This window comes from Natator depressus, chromosome 2, assembly GCF_965152275.1.
Source record: "Natator depressus isolate rNatDep1 chromosome 2, rNatDep2.hap1, whole genome shotgun sequence".
Classification (NCBI taxonomy): domain Eukaryota; kingdom Metazoa; phylum Chordata; order Testudines; family Cheloniidae; genus Natator; species Natator depressus.
The window spans coordinates 4,241,605-4,263,723 of record NC_134235.1 but is presented as its reverse complement, the minus strand read 5'-3'; the positions used below and the strand labels follow the sequence as shown (position 1 = coordinate 4,263,723).

The following is a 22,119-nucleotide window of genomic DNA, read 5'->3' as shown; positions in this document are numbered from 1 at the left end:
CTCCCAGCAGCGGGGCGGGGGCAGCTTGCTCTGTCCCGTTTCCTCCCTCTCGCCTCTCATAGGACAACCGCGTTCGCAACGTCCCGCCCCCTCATCCCGATTGGGCGGTTGGGTGCCGCCCGGCAGGCTCTGCGCCCGGCCCGACAGGGGGCGCGGTGCGGGGAGAGAGCGGCCGCCGCTCTGTCCCGCGCCTCCCGGGACTCGATGGTGCTCGCCCCCAGAGACGGAAGCGCCGTGGCAGCGGGAGGCCCCGGCTCGCTCCGCGAAGGGCCCCGGCGCGGCAGGTGAGAGGCGGCGGCCGGCTCCGGGCGGGCCCCAGCGTCCCCGTCCCGAGCGGGAGGCCCTGCGCCTTGAACTCCTCCCCGCCCCCCAGGACCCCCTCCCCCCGCCTGGGGCCCCTCCCCCCGGGCCCCCCCTCCTCCTCTGGGACACCCCGGCCTGGGGCCCCTCCCCCCGGGCCCCCCTTCCTCCTCTGGGACACCCCCCCGGCCTGGGGCCCCTCCCGCCGGGCCCCCCCCTCCTCCTCCTCTGGGACACCCCCCCGGCCTGGGGCCCCTTCCCCCCATTTGTGACTTTTTAACAGAGACAGTCTCAGTCTGTGGTGCACCCCTTTCCCTGTAGGGACACCCCCAGAACACCCCCCAGAGAGAATCCCCCAACTGCCACCGGACCCCATTCCCAATGCACTAGGGCCACCCCTTCTCCTGACCCCCCAGCGCTCTGTGTGCTGCAGAAGTGAAAGGTCAGGTAGCTGAGGCCCAGCCACCAGGGTTTGGTTTTAAGGAAGCCCCTGAATTTACCAAACCTCAACAACAAGGAGTTGAAAAATCCTGTATTTATATGGAAACCTTGAGCTGCCTGTGTCAGGATCCAAATCCTCCAAACAGAGCTGGGAACTGGGGAGCGATACAGACTAGGAGCAAACATGAAATCATCCTGTGCAGTTTGACCGTCCAAAGTATATGGCGTGCCCACAGCAAACAGCCGACAATGGTGCCAAGTCGGGTCTTGACCCTGCAAGGGGTTCTGCTCTGTGCCCACCTGGAGCCCTGCTGAAGTCACTGTGAGCTGCACCAGTGCAGAGGTCCTACATTAGTCTTAACGGTCCTTTCAGTCTTAAGAATCTGGTATGTTACTAACCCAGGCAGTTCAGTGCTGTTTCTAAATGCGTGTAGGGTTTTCACCCGACAATGACAGCACTATTTAAGGAGCCAAACTTAAAAATCGCACCTCTGCCTGAATGTGTTTTTACCAGTATAACTACAAGTAACACATGAGGTTACTGTAACTGAAAGAGATTAGAAGGAATAAATGTTTTATTTTCAGTTTTCTTTTGTGCATTCATCAGTCAGACTTACTGTTTTCCCTTGGAGAGAGAACTTACGGAAAAGTGTTGTAAAACTGCCACGTTAAGCAGGGGGAGTTGGCAAGCGCAGCACCAGAAACTACTTTTAATTCACTTTTTAAACCTGGCTGGATTTCATGTTGGTGTCCCTTTAGCTAGGGTATAAAGCTCGGTGAGATTTTGTTGTGTTAATTTGAAATGGAAGAAAGTACCTTGTATGTGACACGTGGTTTTTCTTGTTCGTGTAACAAGGTGATTGGTCTCCAGATCTTTAAAATGCAGAGTCCCTGACTAAGACTCCATGCATCACAGACTCTGGACACCTCATACACCCACAAGGCATCACTGTGACTATGATGATACCAGGCTGCTTTGGAAGTGTACTTATGTAGAATATTTGGATGCATGGCTCTGTGTTACCACCTAGAGTGAGCATAGTTCTCACAGTCTTGGATGAGACCTTTGGTGACCAGCCCTGGTTACCTGTACAGAGTCCATCTACTTCCTATATTTAATGGCAAGGTTAACCACACTGGCAGGCTTGTGCAGGAGCTGGCAGGACAACTGTCTCACCAGGCGTGGATTGTTCATTGGTAGAATACCTGTTCAGGTGTCCTGGCCTCCATGAGCACTAGAGGAGCATTGTCTAACAGCCAGATGTTTTGGGTATTGACCAGGGCTGTTGCACAGAATCCCCCAGCCCTTGTTACTTGTGGCACTGTGGGTTTTCAGCCAGGGCATTAATGTCTAGATTTGTCACACTATGAGTGATGATTTTTAACCCTTTTGAAAATGAACCCGATACCTGGTCACCTTCCAGGTTCTGTATAGCTCTGCCCCTTTCTACTTATTTATCTTTCTGTAGCCTCCCCTTCCCCTTCCTGACTCCTCCAACGTTTTCACTCTCATCTGCCTATGTCAGTCTCTCAATCACCGTCTTCCGCAACCCCCCCCCCCCCCCCCGGCGAGTTTTCACTTCCCTGAACTCATCTGCAAGACTCCTACCCTTGCTAGGCTGCCTGTATGGATCTTGTATAGAAAATCCAGGTAGTTGTTCCCTTTTCTTGATGCCTGTCTCCCCTTAGTCTGTGATCTCCTCAAGACAGGCACGGTCTCTGCTTGTGTGTTTGAAAAGCAGCTAGCACATAAGGGTGCTACCATAAAACATAATAATAATCATGTGCCCTGTGCTGTCCTGTTGTGCTTCTCTAACTTCTCAGGACGGAGTGGAAGTGAAGATGACTACAACAGTTTTACCAGGCAGCCCTCTACCTTCACAAGGGGACGGAAATGTTTATTACATCTTGACAGATGATTTTCCATATGGCAGCAAGCTCTTTCACGCCGGGAGCATGTGCTTCCTCAAAGAGAGGAATTATTTGCACAGTATCGCCTGTGGCCCGACTTCCACTCGGTACTTGAGGGTCACCATGCTGGATGACAATTCCATAACCACTATCGATCCAGAAATTCTTCAGCCTGTGAAGGAGGAGGAAGCTGTTTTCCTTCTGGCCATCAACATCCTCAATGAGCGCTTGAACTGTTTCCTGGACAGGTGTAGCCTTGAAGCAGCGGTGAAGGCTACAGTGGGTCAACAGGTGGTGGTAGATCTCAACCAACAACAGTTCACTGGCACCATCCGCTACATTGGGAAGATCAACAAGAGCCCTTTGTCCTCCCCGCTCTGTCCGTCCTACTTTGGGGTGGAGTTACAGGTACGGTGATTCGGGGGAAGGGGGGCTCTTTCTCCCCCCCTCAGTTAATTTTATATAGGCCCAGTGTCTCAGCCCAACGGAAGGGGGTCTGGCCAAGGGCAGTGGACTGGCATTGTCTCCCTGTTGCATCTTATAATCAAACCCCGTGTTCAGGAAAACAAATCTTGTTGCCCTGGAAGTGCTAGTTCTAATCATATTGCACTGAACGTTAAGCCTCTGAATCCTAATAGCAAGGCACTGATTTCCACTGGTAACAGCAGTGTGCCTGGGATCAAAACTCCTGGGTTCTGTTCCTCGCTCCGTTCCAGACTCCCTGTGTGACTCAGGCTTCCCTGTCTCTCTGTGACTCAGCTTCCTCATTGTAAAATGGGGATGGGTCTATATTCTGATCAAATTGGTTAGTCTCTAAGGTGCCACAAGTACTCCTTTTCTTTTTGCAAATACAGACTAACACGGCTGCTACTCTGAAACCTATAACAGCTCTGTTGTTTGTATTGGGTTGGGAGGGTACCTCATTTCTGACATGAGGACATGTCACCGTGCCAAGGGTCAGGTGGCTTCTCTCTGACTTGTCGCTGCCCAGAATGTAATGTGCCTTTCTGCTGGTTCTTCAGGGTGATGGTGAAGGCAGAGGCCACAGTGATGGCACCTATAACGTCTCTGAGTATTTCAAGTGTAAGCAGAACCATGGGCTCTTTCTGCCGCTTAACAAAATCCGGTTTATCCCGGTGCTGGGCGGCGACCCAGCGAGAGAGGAGCCCAAACCGGATGTGGACAAGGTTGTTCCTGTAAAAGCAGGGGACACAATTGGCTTCTACCTGGATGATGTCTTCAGACAAGGCATAGCTATGGACGTGTACAAGGAGGGAACCCAGTGGCTTGTTAAAGTTTGCCCGGTAAGAGGAACTTGCCTTCATTTTTCGTTGTTATCCTTGCAGCCTGCCTTCTGGTAGGAGCCATATCAAGGTCCTGCACACGTGGTGCTGTTGTAGGGTTTTGTGGAGGGAAGTCTTTGTCTAGGGCAAACAAAATCATTGTTTCCTGTGGGAGACTTTCCTCATCTCACCCCACCACTTACAGATCATGTAGCTGACGTAACCCTCTCTTGCATTGTCACTTACAGGAAGAAGAAGGACCAACAGATGTTTTCAGGGACATCCCTATGGACTCTGTTGTGAAGGAAGGGCTGCTCTCCCCAGGTAAAGCAGCATACAAATACAGCCACCCTACCTGTGTGGAACCCAGCGGATTGGGATTTGCTTTGGGTTGGGTTTTTTCTTTTTCTTTTACCTCATTCTCTGCAATGTGACTGACAAGACTAACACACAACAGAAGAGTTTTACGTTTTTAAAAGGATGATTTGAGGGCTGGAGAAAATGCCCGACAATGAGAAGCTTAAAGAGCTTAGTATATTTAGTTTATTGAAAAGAAGACAGAGAGGCTACCTGATTACAGCATATAAATACCTTCCTGGGGAGAAAATACAGGGTACTAAAGGGCTCTTTGTCTATTGGAGAAAGACAGAACAAGAACCAATGTCTGGAAGTTAACGCCAGACAAATTCAAATTAGAAATAAGACACGGATTATTAACAGTGAGGGGATTAACCATTAGAACAAACTACCAAAAGGAAGCGGTGAATTCTCCAGAGCAGTATAAAAGGGCCTTAGCTTGGGCTGAGAATCAGTCCCAAGTTTCCTGACTCTCATAAGAATGGCCATACTGGATCAGACCAGTGATCCATCTAGCCCAGTACCCTGTCTGAAATGGCGGCCAGTACCAGAGTTTAAGGGGGAGCATACAGAACAGCAATTTTGGAGAGAGCCACCCGTCTGCCCCTCCCGGCTTTTGGTAGTCAGAGGTGTAGGGGAGCCCCAAGCGCTATCTTGGCTAATAGCCATTGATGGACCTATCCTCCATTAACTCATCTAATTCTTTTTTTTTAACCTAGTTTTACTGTTGACCATCACAGTATCCTGTGGCTATGAGTTCACAGGTTAATTGTATGTTGTCTGAAAAAGTACTTCCTCTTCTTTGTATTAAACCTACTTCCTATCAATTTCCTCAGGTGACCCCTGGTTTTTGTGATGTTGGAAAGGATAAATAACACTCCTCTAGTCATTTTCTCCTCACCAGTCATGATTTTATAGACCTGTGTCCTCTTCCACCTTAGGCTTCTCTTTTCTAAGCTGAACAGCCCTGATCTTTGTAGTCTCTACTCGTATGGAAGCTGTTCCATACCTTTGATCATTTTTGTTGCACTTCTCTGAACCTCTTCCAGTTCCTCTCTACCCTTTCAGTTCTTCTTAGCTGCATACTCATAGATCCATGTCTGAGAAGCACAGAAACCCTAGGTTGTATTGTTGTTAGGAAAACAACGCTGTGAAATATTCGGCAGCCACTTATTCGAATGAACAAAGATTGACACACACACACACCCCCAGCTCTTGCCCACGTTTTATTATGTATATTGTGATTTTTCAGTATTTGAGCCAGACATGGCCCTGGGATCTCAGAGACAAATGAAGCGAGAGAGAAGCGAGAGTGGAGAGGAATTGGAAAGTAGAAAACAATCCCTGGATGTGAACTCCATGGTACAGATCACCTTAGACAAGGGGAATCCAGTCTCTGGAATCATCCGCTGGTTGGGGTACATGCCCAAAATTGAGCACAAAATGGCAGGAGTTGAATTAGTAAGTAGCAAAATTATGTTTCTGTTCTCTAAGGGTACTAAGGTCAGAACTGGCATGTCTTTTGGGGGTCATGATCTTGTCTGTTTCCCAGCATGCCCTAGGTTAGGGTGCTAACATTTCACACTGCTTAATTAAAGAGTCAGGGTAGATTAAGCTGGCCTCTCTTGCTGGGATCGTGGATGGGATAATATAGATACTGGGACGCAGACTTTCCTTAGTGGAGGGAGAGGGGTATATTGGTGAGAGCATGGACCTGGGAGCCAGGACTCCTGAGTTCTGTTCCTAGCCCTGCTATTGGCTCATTGTATGAGCTTGGTCAAGTCTCCTCTCTATCTTTTTCCTCATCTGTTAAATGGGATCATTCTCACCTGCCTGCAGAGGTGTTGTGAGGCTTCATTAGTTATTTGCAAAGTGCTTTGAGATCCTTGGACAACATCTGCTGCTGCTATTGGGATTTGGATTCATGAAATTCATTCTATGCTGACAAAAGGGATGCACTGGTCTAAAATGACAGGTTTCAGAGAAGTGGCCATGTTAGTCTGTATCCGCAAAAAGAACAGGAGTAGTTGTGGCACCTTAGCGACTAACACATTTATTTGAGCATCAGCTTTCGTGGGCTACCGCCCACTTCATCGGATGCACTGGTCTAAAATGTAACTAAACCAAATGAAAAAATGGCTCAAAATAAGTACAAAGTTGTATGTAGTTGTCAGGTCATGAAATCCCATCCTAACGTCAGCCCTAGCACAGCCATCAGATATGTGCAGCTCTGACTGCGTGATTTGTTTAATAGTGCATTTGGTCACATGTAGCATTTCAGTGGATCGTGCCCCCTTGTGGTGAAATTGTTGCTGTTACTCTTTTTCCACAGGGTTCAGAGCAGCGGCCGTGTTAGTCTGTATTCGCAAAAAGAAAAGGAGGACTTGTGGCACCTTAGAGACTAACCAATTTATTTGAGCATAAGCATCCGATGAAGTGAGCTGTAGCTCACGAAAGCTTATGCTCAAATAAATTGGTTAGTCTCTAAGGTGCCACAAGTACTCCTTTTCTTTTTCCGTAGCTGTGCTCTCAAGCGCCGCTTAGTCTAACTTAGCGGCTTTCAGCCTTTTTTCATTTGCAGACCCCTAAAAAATTTCGAAAGGAGGTGCAGATCCCTTTGGAAATCCTAGACATAGTCTGTGGACCCCCAGGGTCATTACCAGTGTTCTATGGTAAAGATAACCTTTTGCAGACCCCTTAGTCATAGTCCACAGACCACAGGTTGGAAACCGCTGATCTAACTCATTCCTAGAAAGCCTGGCCTGGAACTGCTTGTGGATGGATTTCTGTCCTTTTCACAGGATGAAGAGAAGGGGGTCACAGATGGCGAATGGCTAGGCACGCGCTACTTCCACTGCCCCCCAAAGCGGGGCCTCTTTGTGAAGCTTCAGTCATGCCAGCCCGACATGCGCTTCCAGTGTGTGAGCAGCGGCCTCCTGGACCCCAGCACTTCCAGTGAGTTCCCTTAGAAGCTAATGACTCCGGCTAGGACAGGAGGGTCATGTGTGGGTCATCTTTGCTAGTCTCTGTGTTGAGAACCAGCATTTTGTGTAAAATTATAATTCTGAGAGTCCAAGGTGCCCCCCTCCATTCCCAAAGAATAGCCCTGACGTATATCCTAGCACAACTAAATCTACTGCACTTTATATTCCCCCACCCGTCCCCATTAGAACTGACTCTAGGACTAATTTTGTTCTGTCCTTCTCTTTCTCATCTCTCCTTCTTCCTTTCACCTTCTGTTTCCTCGTTTTCCAGCTATTAGTGGTACAGCCAGGGGACGGGGAGTTGGGACTCCTCGGTTCTGTTCTGACATTTGCCACTGACTTGCTGTGACGTTGGGCAAGTCACTTAAATTCTCTGTTGCCTAACTTTTCCTTTCTGTAAAATGGGGCTGATACTTGCCAACTACACAGGGATGTTGTCACGCTAAAGTTGCTTTAATATCCCCTTGCCACTTGTGTCACCTGCTGGATCTGCCCTTCAGGAGGTTATTTGTGCTGTAATGGAATAGTTATGGGCCACCTGGAATGGTAGGATGACCACACTGGCATGGAGAGGAGGATGTAGATCTTTGGGACAGAGCTGTGGACCCCACAGAATAACTGCCCCTGCAGGGAAGTACAGATCATGCATCTGCATATTTGCTGCTTTCCTTGAGCTCGAGCAGCACTCCTTCCCTCCCCCAGTATGGTTAGACCAGCTCATCCATACCAAAGCCACGCTGGCAGGAATGCGGTGAATGGGCATTAATTTACCAGCTTCGGCTTCCAGCAGCAGCCCTGAGAATCCCTCCAGCTGGTTGTTGGACGCTTCCAGTGAAGAAGATTTTCTAGGAATGCTTTACACAGAGATCCCATTATCTCAAGCTTACGTTCAGCTCGGTGTCAGGAAACTAGCTCTCTCCACCATGGGCCCTTTCAGCGTCAGGCGCTCGCTGACATGATGCTGAGGATAGTAGTGGCGGTGTGGATGGCAGGGAATGTGTGGTGGTTAAAAAGTCTAGCGTCTGAACGAGTGATCAGCAAATTGCCCAGAGGTTCCCTCTCATGCTGAGGTTATGGGTCTGTGCTCTGGCAGCAGATTATAGTGGGTAAGTGTGCCAAACAATCAAGTCCCCATCCCAAAGAGGTTATGGTCTAAATGCATGGGGGGTACAGTACAGAACAAACAGAGTGGGTTGTGAACTTTATCAGTGGACTAGCCCTACAGGAAAGGACCAGGAGGGCAAAGCTGTCCCAAGTGCAAGGGGATGCTAAAAGTAGCAGTTTCTGTTATTTCTGTTGCAGGTCAGATGAATAGTCCTCAGGTTCTGGCTAATTTTCCTCCTCTCAGGAATGGCACAGCCGTGCATGTTTTACAAGGGCGCATGAAAGGGATTCAAGGCCATTGCAACTCCTGCTACATGGATGCTGCTCTTTTCAGGTAGGAAGCACTACTCTCCTTTAACCTCATGCCAAATGGCCTCTCTTGACTATCTCCCTCTGTTAAATGAGGTCCGTAATCCAGGGATGATTGTCCTCACTGAGCATCGAATCAGGCAGCTCACCAGGAGCACAGAGATTACAGGTAATTTGCACAAAGAGTAGAATGCAATTGCTCTTTAATATAGAGATGCAGTCTGGAGATGACAGGTCCCAACTCCCAATATCCTGAAGGAGAAAGTTCTTAGATGCTAAGCACACACCATTGGTGTGTAATGAAAAATCATAGATTGCCACATTAGATTATATTACTGGTCCTCTCAAGTCTGGTATGTCATCTCAGGTAAAGGCCAGAAACTGATACTTCAGAGAAACCTCCAGTAATGCACTTACCTGATGGTACAGTGCTGTATGTGGGGGAAAAAATCCCTTGGTGATCCCCAAAAGCAGTCAGTTTTAGCCTTGAAGAATAAGATTTGATTCTCACCCTGCCTAGCTACAAATGTTCCTAAATTTGTCAAACCACAGGATTTCACTCATCCACGATTGATGGAAAACTTTCTCATTTCATGCTGCCCACTTTCACGCATTCTCTTTCCATCCCTTACATCTAAAAATTAATAGTAGCTTAGGTACAAAGTGATCATGACTTGATCGCGTTTATAATGTCCACGTGGAATGAAGTTCAGACCAGTAATATTTATGTTTGGTGCTTTAAAAGGACAAATTTCACAAAGCTGAACACAGTTATGAATCACATCAGCCAGGAGGAAAAATTTAATCAGAAAGATGTGAATGATAATTGAGAGGAGTTTAAGAAGATTTTACTAGGTACTGAAAAAGCCACAATTGAGGAAAAAGGCAGTGTAAAGGGACACAAGGAGAAATGTATGGCCAGCAGAGTTAAGGAGTTTTTTAAGTATGTTAGGAACTAAAAGAATCCTAACAATTATATTGGTCCATTACTCACTGAAAATGGTAGAATTATCAATAGTAATGCAAAAAAAGGCAGAAGTGTTCAATAAATATTTTGCTTTGTATTGAGGAAAAAACAGATGACACAGTCATATGATGTTGATGACACTCTTTCCATTCCACTAGTATCGTGGGAAGATGTCAAACAGCAGCTACTGAAGTTGGAGTTTTTAAAATAAGCAGGTCCAGAGAACTTGGATCCAAGAGTTTTAAAAGAGCTGGCTGGGGAGCTTGCTCAACTGTTAATGTTGATTTTCAATAAGTTTTGGAACACTGGGGAAGTTCCAGAAGACTAAAAGAACGCTAATGTGCCAGTGTTTTAAAAGGGTAATGGGATGACCCACGTAATTATAGGCCTCTCAGTCCGACATTGATCCCAGGCAAGATAATGGAGCAGCTGATACAGGACTCAATTAACAAAGAATTAAAGGAGGGTAGCATAATTAATGTCAATCAATATGTGTTTATAGAAAATAGATGCTGTCAAACTAACTTGGTATCTTTTTTTGATGAGATTACAAGTTGGGTTGATAAAGGTAATAGTATTGATGTAACGCACTTCTCTAAGGCATTTGAATTGGTATTGCAAGGCATTTTGATTAAAAAAAACTTGAACGATATCAAATTAACATGGCACACATTCAATGGATTAAAATCCCGCTAATTGATAGGTCTCAAAATGTGTTTGTAAAAGGGGAATCATCATCCTGTGGGTGTGTTTCTAGTGGGATCCTGTAGGGACTGGTTCTTGGTCTTACGCTAATTTAACTGTTTTATCAATGAGCTGGAAGAAAGTATAAAATCACCACTGATAAAGTTTGCAGATGACCCAAAAATTGGGGGAGTGGTAAATAATGAAGAGGAACAGTCACTGATATCGAGCGAACTACATTCTTTGGTAAACTTGGGCACAAGCAAACAATATGCATTTTAATATGGCTAAATGTCAAGCTGTACATCTAAAAACAAAGACTGTAGGCCATACTTACAGGATGGAGGACTCTGGGAAGCAGTGACTCTGAAAAAGATTTGGGGGTGATGGCAAATAATCAGCCGAACATGCGCTCCCAGTGCAACGCTGTGGCCAAACAGGCCTGAGATCCTTGGATGCATAAATGGGGGAATCTCGAATTTAGCACTGGTGCGACCGCTGCTGGAATCCTGGGTCCAGTTCTGGTATCCACAGCTCAAGAAAGATGTGGATAAATTGGAGATGGTTTAGAGAGAAGAGTCATGAGAATGATTATAGGATTAGAAAATATGCCTGATAGTGTTAAATTGATGGAGCTCAATCTGTGTAGCTTAACAAAGAGAATGGTGAGGGGTGACTTGATCACAGTCTATAAGTGCGTACATGAGGAACAAATACTTGGTAATGGGCTCTTCAGTCTAGCAGAGCAAGGTCTAACATGAAACCAATGGCTGGAAGTTGAAACTAGACACATCAGAGGTGTAAATTTTTAACAGTGATGGTAATTAACCACTCCATTGGAACAGTATTCCAAAGGTCATAGTGGATTCTCCATCACTGGCAATTTTTAAATCAAGATTGGCTGTTTTTTTGTTTGTTTTGCTTTTAAAGATCTGCTGTAGGAATTATTTGGGGGAAGTTCTATGACCTGTGTTATGATAGGCTTGGAAGGACTAGATATTTTATTGGTTAATGTTGGTATAAACGTCCATTTCACCGCACACCCCAACAAAAAAATATTTCCATTGATGTTCATTGAAATTTACTGATAGGCAAAGTAAGACAAATGCGCTTGAGAACTTATTAGAGTTTGATTTAAGGATACCTACTATGTGTGTTTTGCCATGTGATGTTGATAATTTGTGTTTTAATGGTTATAACTTTAGCTTTAACTTCTTGAATCTCAATGTCTACTGTCACTAAATAATTGTCTGGCGCCCCCCCCGCCCCCCCCATTATTTCCTCCAACTGAAAATTCAAGTTGATAAAAATATAAATATCAATGTTTATTTTTATTTTTTAGTTTTTATTTCTTTATAATTTTGACAAAATTCTGCTGAGCCTCGCTATAGAGGAGGTCAGATGAGATGATCTCACTGGACCCTTCGGGTCTTGGCATCTGTGACACTGTAAATCTCTCTCTCTTTCTCCCTTAAATCTGTCCATCTCTATCCTGTGTTTCATTACATAGAATCATAGAATATCAGGGTTGGAAGGTCATCTAGTCCAACCCCCTGTTTTAAAACAAAAGCCACTGCATTATTACCTGATCTCACTGTTACCAACCACTCTCTCTTCCCAGCCTCTTCTCCTGCACTTCTGTGCTGGACTCCATGCTCTTCAAGCCCTCCCTCCCGCCCGAGGGGCACGTCCAGAAGATCCTCCGGGATGAGATTGTGAATCCCCTCCGACGGTGAGTACTATATGTAGGACCACTGGAAGCAGCAAGTCTCTCTCCTGTAAACTCCATGCTGCTACCACCTCCTTCCAGCCAGAATTGGGTCCGTCACGGTTCAGATTTGGGCTGTCGATTAATCGGAATTAACTCGTGTGATTAACCCAAAAAAATAATCACAATTACAAAAATTAATCGCGACAAAAGAAATTGCGATTTTAATCACACTGTTAAACAATAGAATACCAATTGAAATTTATTAAATACCTTTGGATGTTTTTCTACATTTTCAAATATATTGATTTCAATTATAACGCAGAATACAAAGGCTTTAGCACATCTGACACACAAATATCTTGCGCCACCGGCTACAACAGTGCCATGCGAACACCTGGTCTCACTTTCAGGTGACATTGTAAACAAGCGGGCAGCATTATCTCCTGCAACTGTAAACAAACTTGTTTGTCTGAGTGATTGGCTGAACAAGAAGTAGGACTGAGTGGACTTATAGGCTCTAAAGTTTTACATTGTTTTGTTTTTGAGTTCAGTTATGTAACACAACAAAAAAAATCTACATTTGTAAGTTGCACTTTCATGATAGAGTTTGTACTACAGTACTTGTATGAGGTGAATTGAAAATGCTATTTCTTTTGTTTTTTACAAAATATTTAATCAAAAATAAATATAAAGTGAGCACTGTACACTTTGTATTCTGTGTTGTAACTGAAATTAATATATTTGAAAATGTAGAAAACATTCAAAAATATTTAAATGGTATTCTATTATTGTTTAACAGTGTGATTAATTGCAATTAATTTTTTTAATCACTTGACAGCCGTGGTTCAGATGCTACTCAGACAAGGTGTATCCTAGAGATTCATATCTCTTGGCCAACTCTAAAGTTCTTCTGCTCTTCCTTCCCACTCATATTAACCCAGCGAATGCTGAGATTGTGGATTTCCTTTGCTAAATGCTGGTGTGTTGTGTACTGGAGCATCTTGACTCCATATGTACAGAATGGAGCCAGCCGTGTAGATAGTAATGTCCCATTTCAGAGGAATGGCTGAACGGGCCATTACAACTGGTTCCTTAGCCTGCTGGCCTCAAGGCCTCCGGAGGTGGATCTAAGTCTCACACTAGAATTCAGTCCTGGGAATGCTGCAGAGTCCCTGGCAGGAGAAGACTCTGGAGGGGTCAATAGAGAACTTGGGAGTGGTGTTGAGAAGCCACATCCTACTCTCCTTAGCCAGAAGGGAGGCTGTCATGATTCATGGTTGAAAGTGAGAGGGTTAAAGAAGGGATCCCTGGGGTTCAGAGGTCTCAGTCGAAGTGTTGTGGGAGAGGGGAAGAAATTTATAATTAAAGGCTGGGCCAAGAGACAAGCCCTGCACTGTCACATGAAGGACTTTGATTTAATCTTTGGCCCTGATTCTTGCTCTTCGGGCTGGGAGTGATTCTGATAAGGGAGCAAAGTCTCCAGGGAGCAAGTAATCCATGTTGCTTAAACAGCTGGCTCATAGAAATACTGAAAGGCTCCAAAGGGTTACCCGTGCACTGCCAGGCTGTAAGGCTGGTGACTGAGACATAACCTCATGGTGGGTAGTGAGTATCCACTGGCCTTCATCAAGGATATTTGGTCCACCCCTTTCCTCCCCCGGTGCTTATGGGACAGCAGTGTAGTTTGTTCAGCGCTGCTTGTGGTCGGGCTTCTGGCGCTAACTTCTTGCCTTTCGGGAGGGTGCATCTTAACTTGGATTTTGGCAGGTGGGCTCCATGCTTCACTTGCTGTATTTTCTGCCCCTGAGATGTAAGTTTGCCAATGCACAAAGAGCTCATCCCCAGCTTCCCCTCATTCCCAGGAATGGCTTTGTTGCCGCTAATAGCGTGATGCATCTAAGGCAGCAGTTGACGGAGAAGGGCCAGTGCTCGAGCTTTGCCACGTCTGAGAAAGGTAATGTGCTCTCTGCAGATGTCTTATATCAGAGTGGTCTGTCTTATCTTCCCCTTTTCCCAGTCAGGCAACCCTGCAAGCTAGTTTCCTGTCTTCCCCCAGAACACTTGTTTTTAAATAAACGTTCTGCTACCTGGAGAATTCCTCAGACGTGTCAGCTTAGGTTTGGTCATGCAGGAGAGTTCCCCAAGTATGATGGAAAGATTGGAATTGCTAGGTCCCTTCTTGCTGGCCTGTTGCTCAGAAGAAACCACCACCAAAGCAGAATTTGCCCAAGGGAGGTTTCTGTCTGACCCATTGGTATTTGCAGTCTGGCGTTAAACTGTGTAGGCCTGACAAGGGGTGTTAACCACGTTGTCTTTGCCAGATTCCACGTCTCATCATTACATTTTGCTCGCCTAAATTCCTCTGCAGATTTAGTTGGATACAGATTCTTCGTCTTCATTTGTTGTTCTTAATTGTTACGTATGTTTGAACAGTTACCACATTCCCATCCAGAGGTAGACAGCCTTATGTCTCTTGCTTGTCTCAGAGATGATATTTGTAAAGTGTTTTAAGATATGCAGAAGAAAGGGGCTGCAGAATGCCAAAAGATTATTGAAATTATTGATGCTACCATCATGGCTGTATAAATATTAAAAAGTAGAAGTTATATTAAATCTTCTGCTCTCATGTCCTGTCATTTACTGAACAGTATTTTAGTTTGATCTGTTTGATATTTTCTTGGCCAGAGACAGCCCAGACTTTTGCTCTTCTTCCAGTTTCCAGCATTGTCTCTGGTTTCAGTGTCCGTTAATGCATTTGGTGCTGGCAGTAAACATCCATCGAGATCTTTCTCCCCAGGCTGTTTGAGTGCAGATGAATGGAGTAAATGTACCTGCAATGCATGAATGTGATTTTTCCCTCAATATAGCTAAGAAATCATTCAGCAGTGAAGGTGTTAAGAGAAATGTGTCCTTTTACTAGGCTTCTGGGCTCTCCTTCTCCCCTCTCTCTCTATGGAAGGTTCTTTCGGTATTTACACTGACCATAGAACTTTCAAACTATGAAACTAACCAAGTGTTTTCAGCTCCTAATCAGACCAGTGCCATACCTGGAGTGAGAGAGAAGCAGCTCATTGTGAGGAACACCAGCCCATATTTGACAGTGCTTTTCCCTTTCTGGAGGAGGTGGGACAGGGAAGTGTGTTGCCTTGGCCTGATCTGTGATTTCTCTCAACTTTCAGACCCCGAGGAGTTTCTCAATCTCATCATGCATCACATCCTGGGAATAGAGCCACTCCTGAAACTGCAGTAAGTTGTCATCTCTCTGTGATCTTACTGATGCAGTGGACTGTGCTGCCCACATCTGAGAACTGGGAGGGAAGGAGGTGACTTGGTCCGTTAGATAAGGCCTGACTGGAGAGGATCAGTGAATTTCCCTTGTTCATGAAGGAGATGGAAAAGTGTGTCACTACTTTGTGCCCATCTATTCTCTGTTGTGACCCTGAATCCCTACCTGCCCATCACACTGTGGTCATATTCCAGGAAGGCTGTACCTGGAAGATGAGAATTATAAATAATTCCCAGATGTGCCACCTTCAGGGAGTGATGAAATGTATAGTGTAATCCCTGGATAAGGTCAATGGTGGCATGAGAAACACAGGGCTTGTCTTCCTAGTCTTCAGTAGGTTGGCTGTGGACTAGTATCACAGATACCTCTGAAGAGTCTCGTGTTTCTGGACTGCCAAGTTCGCTGAGAGCCTAGAGCTTCCAAACGGGGAATCCACTGAGTTTAGTCTCAGAAGCCCTGTTTTGTGGGGACTCTACAAAGAGGAGATTTGCTTAGTGTGAGGACTCCCAAAAATACCTGCATTGTTCAGAAGTTTAGACCTGGGTTGCCAGCTTTCTGGGTTCCCCGTGGAGGAATGTGCAGTGGCTTGTATCATGGAGCTACTCCATGAAAAGCAGTGCATACAAAGAAGCCTGTCTCACTTCACTCCAACCCTCCTGCTAGGGGCTGCTTAATAGGAATCCTTTCTACACTGTTCCAGCATTGTTGCTTCAGGGGAGCACAAGGATCCTGGAGGATCTTTCACTATTAGTTGCCTTGGAAATGCAGCAAGCTTTGCTTTGCAGTTTTCCAAGCTGCTGGATCACAAAACGGGCACCTTATAACTCGGATATAGGAATCTTCTGGTCACACTGTAAAGCAGCTGACTTACAAGAAAATCAGTGTGTCTTCTTTTTTAAATTAAAGGGGAAAAAAGTGTGTCTGGCCCACCCATCGCAGAAGAGCAGAATGCAAGTGAGAATGATGCTTCGTCGGTATCTGTCACCCACGGCATTTGTTGGATGTTTCCAGATGACAAATGTTTAATTTTTTGAAAGCTAGATCTGGGAGCCCCTTGGGTTGGAGCCAGGGTTGGAGGCTGTCCTAGAAACACAAAGGCTGTGTCCTGTTAGAGCTCTGCCGTCCAGGGCACCAAGGGTACATAGATAGTGCGGAGAGGCAGCCCCAGTGCCCTGACTCTGGAACGTTGCTCCTAGGTCTGGAGGCCGGAAGGAGCAGGAGTGTTACTGTTACCAGATATTCATAGACAAGCAAGAGGAGCTGGTCGTGCCCAATGTGCAGCAGTTAGTGGAACATTCCTTCCTGTCTTCCAATCTCAAGCTAGTGGAGGTGAGTGCAGCTACCCCTTTCGTCTTTCACGTCCGCCTTCGTTCCCTGCCCCATGCACACGACTGCTTGTTAGAATGTTTTACGGCCCATCTCCACAGCAAGGCTGGTTAGCGGATTTATGCCTAGAATCAGAATGCAGCAGAGCCCCCCAGCGCACCACCAGAACTGGAGGGGTGCAGTGGAGGATATGAAAGGGGGTATGGACGCTTCACGGATAGTGGGCTGTGGAGAACGTGTCATCCAGCTGCCGGGCTGGGGAGCAGGTCCTAGAGGGGATTGTGTGGGCAGGGCAAGGCGTCGTCTCCCCGTGTTTGGTGACTTGCTTTTTTTTCGTCCAGATCCCCTCCTGTTTCATTATCCAAATGCCACGGTTTGGGAAGGAATATAAAATGTTCAGCAAAATCATTCCCTCCCTGGAGCTGGACATCACCGACCTGCTGCTTGACAGTAAGTTCCTGGACACTGGTGATTCGGGGGCTGTCTTGCACGTGGGCACCAAGGCAGGCTCGTTTGGATCCAGGTGGCGAGGCTGGCCTAGCTAGAGTGTAAGTGGTACAGTAAGGGCAGGACTGTGATGTGATTCTTCTGCACAGAGCGGGACTTGCATGGCAGGCGCAGGGGCCAGAGCATACTGACTTCCTGTCACACAACTACTGCTGACATTTGTGTTCTCACTGCAGGTCCCCGGGAGTGCTTTGTGTGCGGGGACGTAGCCACCCAGGAGTGTTCCGAGTGCTTCAAAGACAAGATGTTTGCAGTTACCGGGATGAAGCAGTACTGCAAGTCCTGCTGCAGACAGGTATCCAGTTTCCCCCTCCATGTGTTTACTGATTCCCCAGGAGGCAGATCACAGACTGAAACCTCTGGCTTCCCTTGCGTTCTCTGCAGCCAGTCAGGTGGGAGGCTCCTTCCTAAGCAGACCAGCAGTGCTGACTGGATCAGCCGCGCAGGGTAGTTGCTGCAGGATCATGAACTTGCACATACATGGCCCCTCATCCATGTCTTTTACCACGCTGGGGCCCTGATTCTGGGCAGGCTCTGAGGGAAAAGAGCCTTTCCACTTCTTGCAGCACCCTCGCTTCTCCTTAGAGGTCCCCATCCGAGCGCTGCCCAGGATTAGTAGCTGGGTCTGTCAGGATATGCTCAGATGGAGAACACGAGCTGCTGCGGTGTGTGTCAGTGGGGCTGAAGAGTGGTAATAATCAAGACTATGGCAGGCAGCATGCTGCAGTCTCCTGGCACATGGGAAAGACCCAGCTGAGGAACTGAGCGGAAAGCAGGTGACCTCAGAATGAATTGGTGACCAAATGCCAGCCTGTCCCCAGACACCTCCTCTTTCCCTTTAGGGTAGGTGTATATAAAGTTGTGGTAGCCCTGCTGACTCGCCAGTGCCCCCTGTTGTCTGTCCCCAGGCTCATTCTCATTACCGGCGCAAAGCACACAGGCCGACAAAACTGCATATCCCTGAGGAGTTTCAGGGCAGGAGCCACATGGACAGCCCCCGAATCCCACGGGAGAGGATGGAGCTCTTCGCAGTGCTCTGCATAGAGACCAGTCACTATGTCTCCTTTGTGAAGTACGGGCCGGAGAAAGAGAACTGGCTGTTCTTCGACAGCATGGCTGACAGGCACGGTGAGCAGGGGCTCCGCTCGAAGTGGAGGCTGGCCGGCCCTTTGCACCTGGATGACCCCATTCAGGAATTGCAGTCCCAGCACACAACAGTCTTGAGTAATTTTTCCACAGATCTGTAATGTAAAATAGGAGGCCTGTGTCCAGACTCCATTGGGTCTGTCTGCTGGGAAGCATGGAAAGGTGTCACTTCAGTAATAAGTAAAACTACTCCCTACGCAGCATTGCAAATGAACGTACCGTTTTACAGGGAGTGTAGCGCTGGTGAATGGTGCTGGCTTGACAGCTCAGGAGGCTGACACCCTCTGTGTAACTGTAGAACAGGTAGTGGCCAAGCACGCTGCCCCACCACTGGCCACCAGTGCGCTTCAAACCTCAGCTAGAGGGACTCTTTTTCTAGGCGTGCAAAGACAGTCCTTGGCCTAATCAGTCCTTGGCCTCTTTGCTGACACTGCCAACTGGGGGCCCAGTTAATGCCACTTGCTCTAGTTTTCCTTTGTGCTGTAGACACCTGTCCCCTGGGAACTGAGACTTGGGCTCACCCCCCCTCCCCCCTCTCTCTCTCTTATTCAGGTGATGAGAATGGCTTCAACATTCCCATTGTAACGCTGTGCCCTGAAGTTGCCAAATACTTGCAACTGCCAGTGGCAGCACTGGCTATGGAGCAGCCCCGGGACATGGAAGGCGTGGCCAAACGCCTCTTCTGTGACGCCTACATGTACATGTACCAGAGCAAGAAGATGGCACTTTACAAATGACACCAGCCTGGGCTGGGAGAGACCCAGCTACTCCCGTGCGGAGCCATGAGACACTGGAAGTGGGGGCTTGGTTCAAACCAGACTGTAGCTGCCTGCAGCTGCTAATTGAGAAAACCCAGCCAGAGTCCAGGTCAAGTGACCTTTCAGTTTTGCCTCTGCTAACCTCTTCCGAACTTGAGCGTCAGACTCTTGATAAGAGCAGCATTCAGTGGTGGAAAGCCTGTGGCTGGCTTTAGCCGAGTGACAGTTTGGACCTTCTGCAAATCCACACTCTGAATCACTGTTTACACTTTCACATATCCTGAGTGAGAGAACTTCACCTTCATCCCATTCCCCTGCCCACTCCTCAGATTTCCATCATCCTTCCTTCTCCAGACCCTCTCTACAGCTCTGGGCCCACCAGAACCCCTCCAGCCTTCCCTTGTCCCAGTTAACTCTTCTCCAAAGCTCAGGAATCAAGAAGCCCAAGTCAAGGCATGAGTTGTGACTCTCAGATTTTCAACAGAGCTTAAGAGAACTGCACGAGGCCTCTGGGTCACATCTCAGCTCATGGGCTTCCTGAATGTAAATGCAAAAGTGCCTCCTAGATGGTCAGGAGTCAAACATCTCAGGAAGGGAATTGTGCTCAGATCTGCACTAAATTCTGGGGTATGTGACTATGATGCTGAGGTCCCGGTAACGGGCTGTTTTGAACATCCCCATTCCCTGGTCGCAGACCTGCACTTCCTTATTTAAAACTCCCTTGTGTTCCTTTACTCCCCCTGTTCAGCAGTAATGTCTCTGACACGCTGCTTAACAGCCGTAGCACTTTTTGTTGGAAGTCCCCTCTTTTTAGACATGGTTCGACTTGAAGCTTTGTGTCGCTGTTTCAAGCGGCACTTTGAACAAAAATATAATTTTAAGAACAAAACTGGGGCAGATACAGTCAAAACCAGCATAGGAATGTCCTCCCCCAAAGGCTGTGTGATTGCTCGGAGCGTGTGGCTTTCTTGCTGGAGCTCATCATTTTAAAACTCATTGCTCTGGTTTCCAGAGATCCATGTGGAACAGCGAGAACCAAACAAACCTCCCAGCAAAAATGGTTTTTAAAAATGAACACATTCAGGTTTTCTGCCCATAACAGGACTAAAGGTAAGAATCTTTATGGGGGGTGTTGTTGGCTTTTAACTTTTTTTAAAACAGCAAAGTTAACCTTTGCAAATTTGGTATTGAGCCTGCAGCAAAGTTTGTGTTCACCTAATGCTGGTAGGAGGCCCCTAGGAGAGCCTGTGCTATGAACCAGGTTGCCCAAACTTCGCCCAACCAAAGTCCACATGGACAACTTGTCAAGAAGCTGAGGGTTGCCCCGAATGGGTGTAGAACAGGTAGCTGATTGCAGCTGCCCTCTTATACATGTGGCGTGGCAGCTGCAACTCACAGCATGTAACACTATCTTGATCTGAGTAACCTGTCTGTGTGGGTCAAGCTGGGCACAGATGGGGGAAGTCATGGTTCATTGCACAATGGGTTGCATTTGGCCCATCTCTGGCCACCCTGTTGTTAACCAGTGCAGTGCTAAATATGAGTGTTAGCTGATAAAAGCCTGTTGAGTTAATATGCCAGTTTGAGCACATTCTTCTGTTTCCATGTGGAGGGCCCCTTTCAGCTGTTGGGAAAATTATCCACATAACGAGCTTGGATTTGCCAAAAGGCCTTGAGAACGACAGCAAATGCTGTTATCTTAGCTGGCTTTCCAAACAAGCACAGAAACCAGAGAGTGACTGATGCAAGCCAGGAAATTCAGAGTGAGGCTGATGCCCCTTCTCGACTCAAAAACGTCACCCTTGATTTTGAAGTTTTCATCCTTAGGAGCTGATCCTGACCACCTATAATTCCTGAGCACCTATAATTCCCATCGCCATGGGGTTTGTGGGTGCTCTGCCCCTCTCAGCATCGCCTGCTATTTAAATCCGTGTTAGATCCTGTGTTTGCACCATGCCTGGGAGCGAAGCTTTTGCGGTTTCTAAGGTAACAGTAATAGTGTTAGTTTAGTGTTGTACAGCACATGGGCTCCAGGAGTACAGGAGGTTTGAAAGCCTCCAGCAGATCCTGGCCCCAAATATCTTCTCCCGTATAGCTGGTTTCTGTTAACATATCAGGGATGTGTTCTCCAGGTGCCCTGTGCTTCTCTTGCCTCTTAGCTGGTCTTGTATGAACTTCAAGTTCCTCCACTCGCTCCCAGCTCCACCATGGCTAATTCGGTGCTTCTGTCTGAGGAAGTCAGGAGAGCTTTGGGCCACAGGGCTCCCTCAGCAATGGGATTCCTTTAGCCAACCCACCTCCTCACTTTTATCCTTCTTGTTCACTGCAGTTATGTCTCTGGCAGGAAGATCAAACTTCCTTAAAATGTTGGTTGCTGGGTTCTCCCGCTCTCTAATGTAAACTTGCTCTGATTAATGCCCTGTTAACTATAGAGCAGTAGAAACCTCTTTGTCTGCTCTCTTTCAAAGCCATGAGGAACTGTTCCGGCCCAATATGGCATTTCTTAACAGCTCTGGCCTCTTTTCTCAGGTATATCGTGGGCTGGGGTTCTGTGTCTCAAGGAGCCATCCTGTGGTTTCTTAGGGTGCGAGTTAGCTCTTCTGGGATTTTACAATGTAAATGGTGACTATCGGATGATTTTTACTTCGGATATTTATGTGATTTGTTTCTCTTTATATTTCTAAGCACAAGACACCTTTTTTAATTGTCAGAAGTGCCTTCTTGACGTGATATAGATCCTGCACAGGGGACAGAGCAAGCCATGCTTTCTAAAAGAGCTGATCCAGGGCACATCCTTAAGCTCTGTAGAGTTTCCACGGTTTTCTCCCCCCCCCCCCCCCCCCCCATGCATATTGCAAAAATACCAAAGCAGCTTTCAGCACTTTTGAAATGAATTTCTCTGATCAGGACAAGAGTTAGTGGGATGCACAAATCCAGTCGGATTTCCCTCCATTCATTGTGCATTAGGAACGTCCATCAGTAAGTCAATGCAGTATCCTAAAAACTAAAGGTGGAAAGGTTTTAGTGCCAGAACAAGTAGAAGCC

The 22,119-nt window shown here is 46.9% G+C and overlaps 1 protein-coding gene across 1 annotated transcript; it reads left to right on the top strand.

The window, feature by feature from the left end:
- The first annotated feature begins 134 nt into the window (after positions 1-134).
- LOC141982046 (ubiquitin carboxyl-terminal hydrolase CYLD-like) lies at positions 135-21,860 on the top strand. The gene is made up of 15 exons (XM_074943726.1): positions 135-284; positions 2,566-3,060; positions 3,675-3,956; positions 4,184-4,259; positions 5,545-5,753; positions 7,094-7,247; positions 8,579-8,714; positions 11,962-12,072; positions 13,914-14,005; positions 15,231-15,297; positions 16,534-16,666; positions 17,005-17,113; positions 17,347-17,465; positions 18,079-18,298; positions 18,869-21,860. Exons 2-15 carry the CDS (start codon positions 2,584-2,586, stop codon positions 19,051-19,053), a joined length of 2,370 nt encoding a protein of 789 aa, XP_074799827.1. The 5' UTR covers positions 135-284; positions 2,566-2,583; the 3' UTR covers positions 19,054-21,860.
- The last annotated feature ends 259 nt before the right edge of the window (positions 21,861-22,119 follow it).

Bases quoted from the DNA above. Each gene is read 5' to 3' on its own strand.
- LOC141982046 (XM_074943726.1), top strand. From the start codon at position 2,584: ATGACTACAACAGTTTTACCAGGCAGCCCTCTACCTTCACAAGGGGAC. The intron at 3,061-3,674 runs GTACGGTGATTC...CTGGTTCTTCAG, and splicing joins ACTTTGGGGTGGAGTTACAG to GGTGATGGTGAAGGCAGAGG. The intron at 7,248-8,578 runs GTGAGTTCCCTT...TTTCTGTTGCAG, and splicing joins CCTGGACCCCAGCACTTCCA to GTCAGATGAATAGTCCTCAG.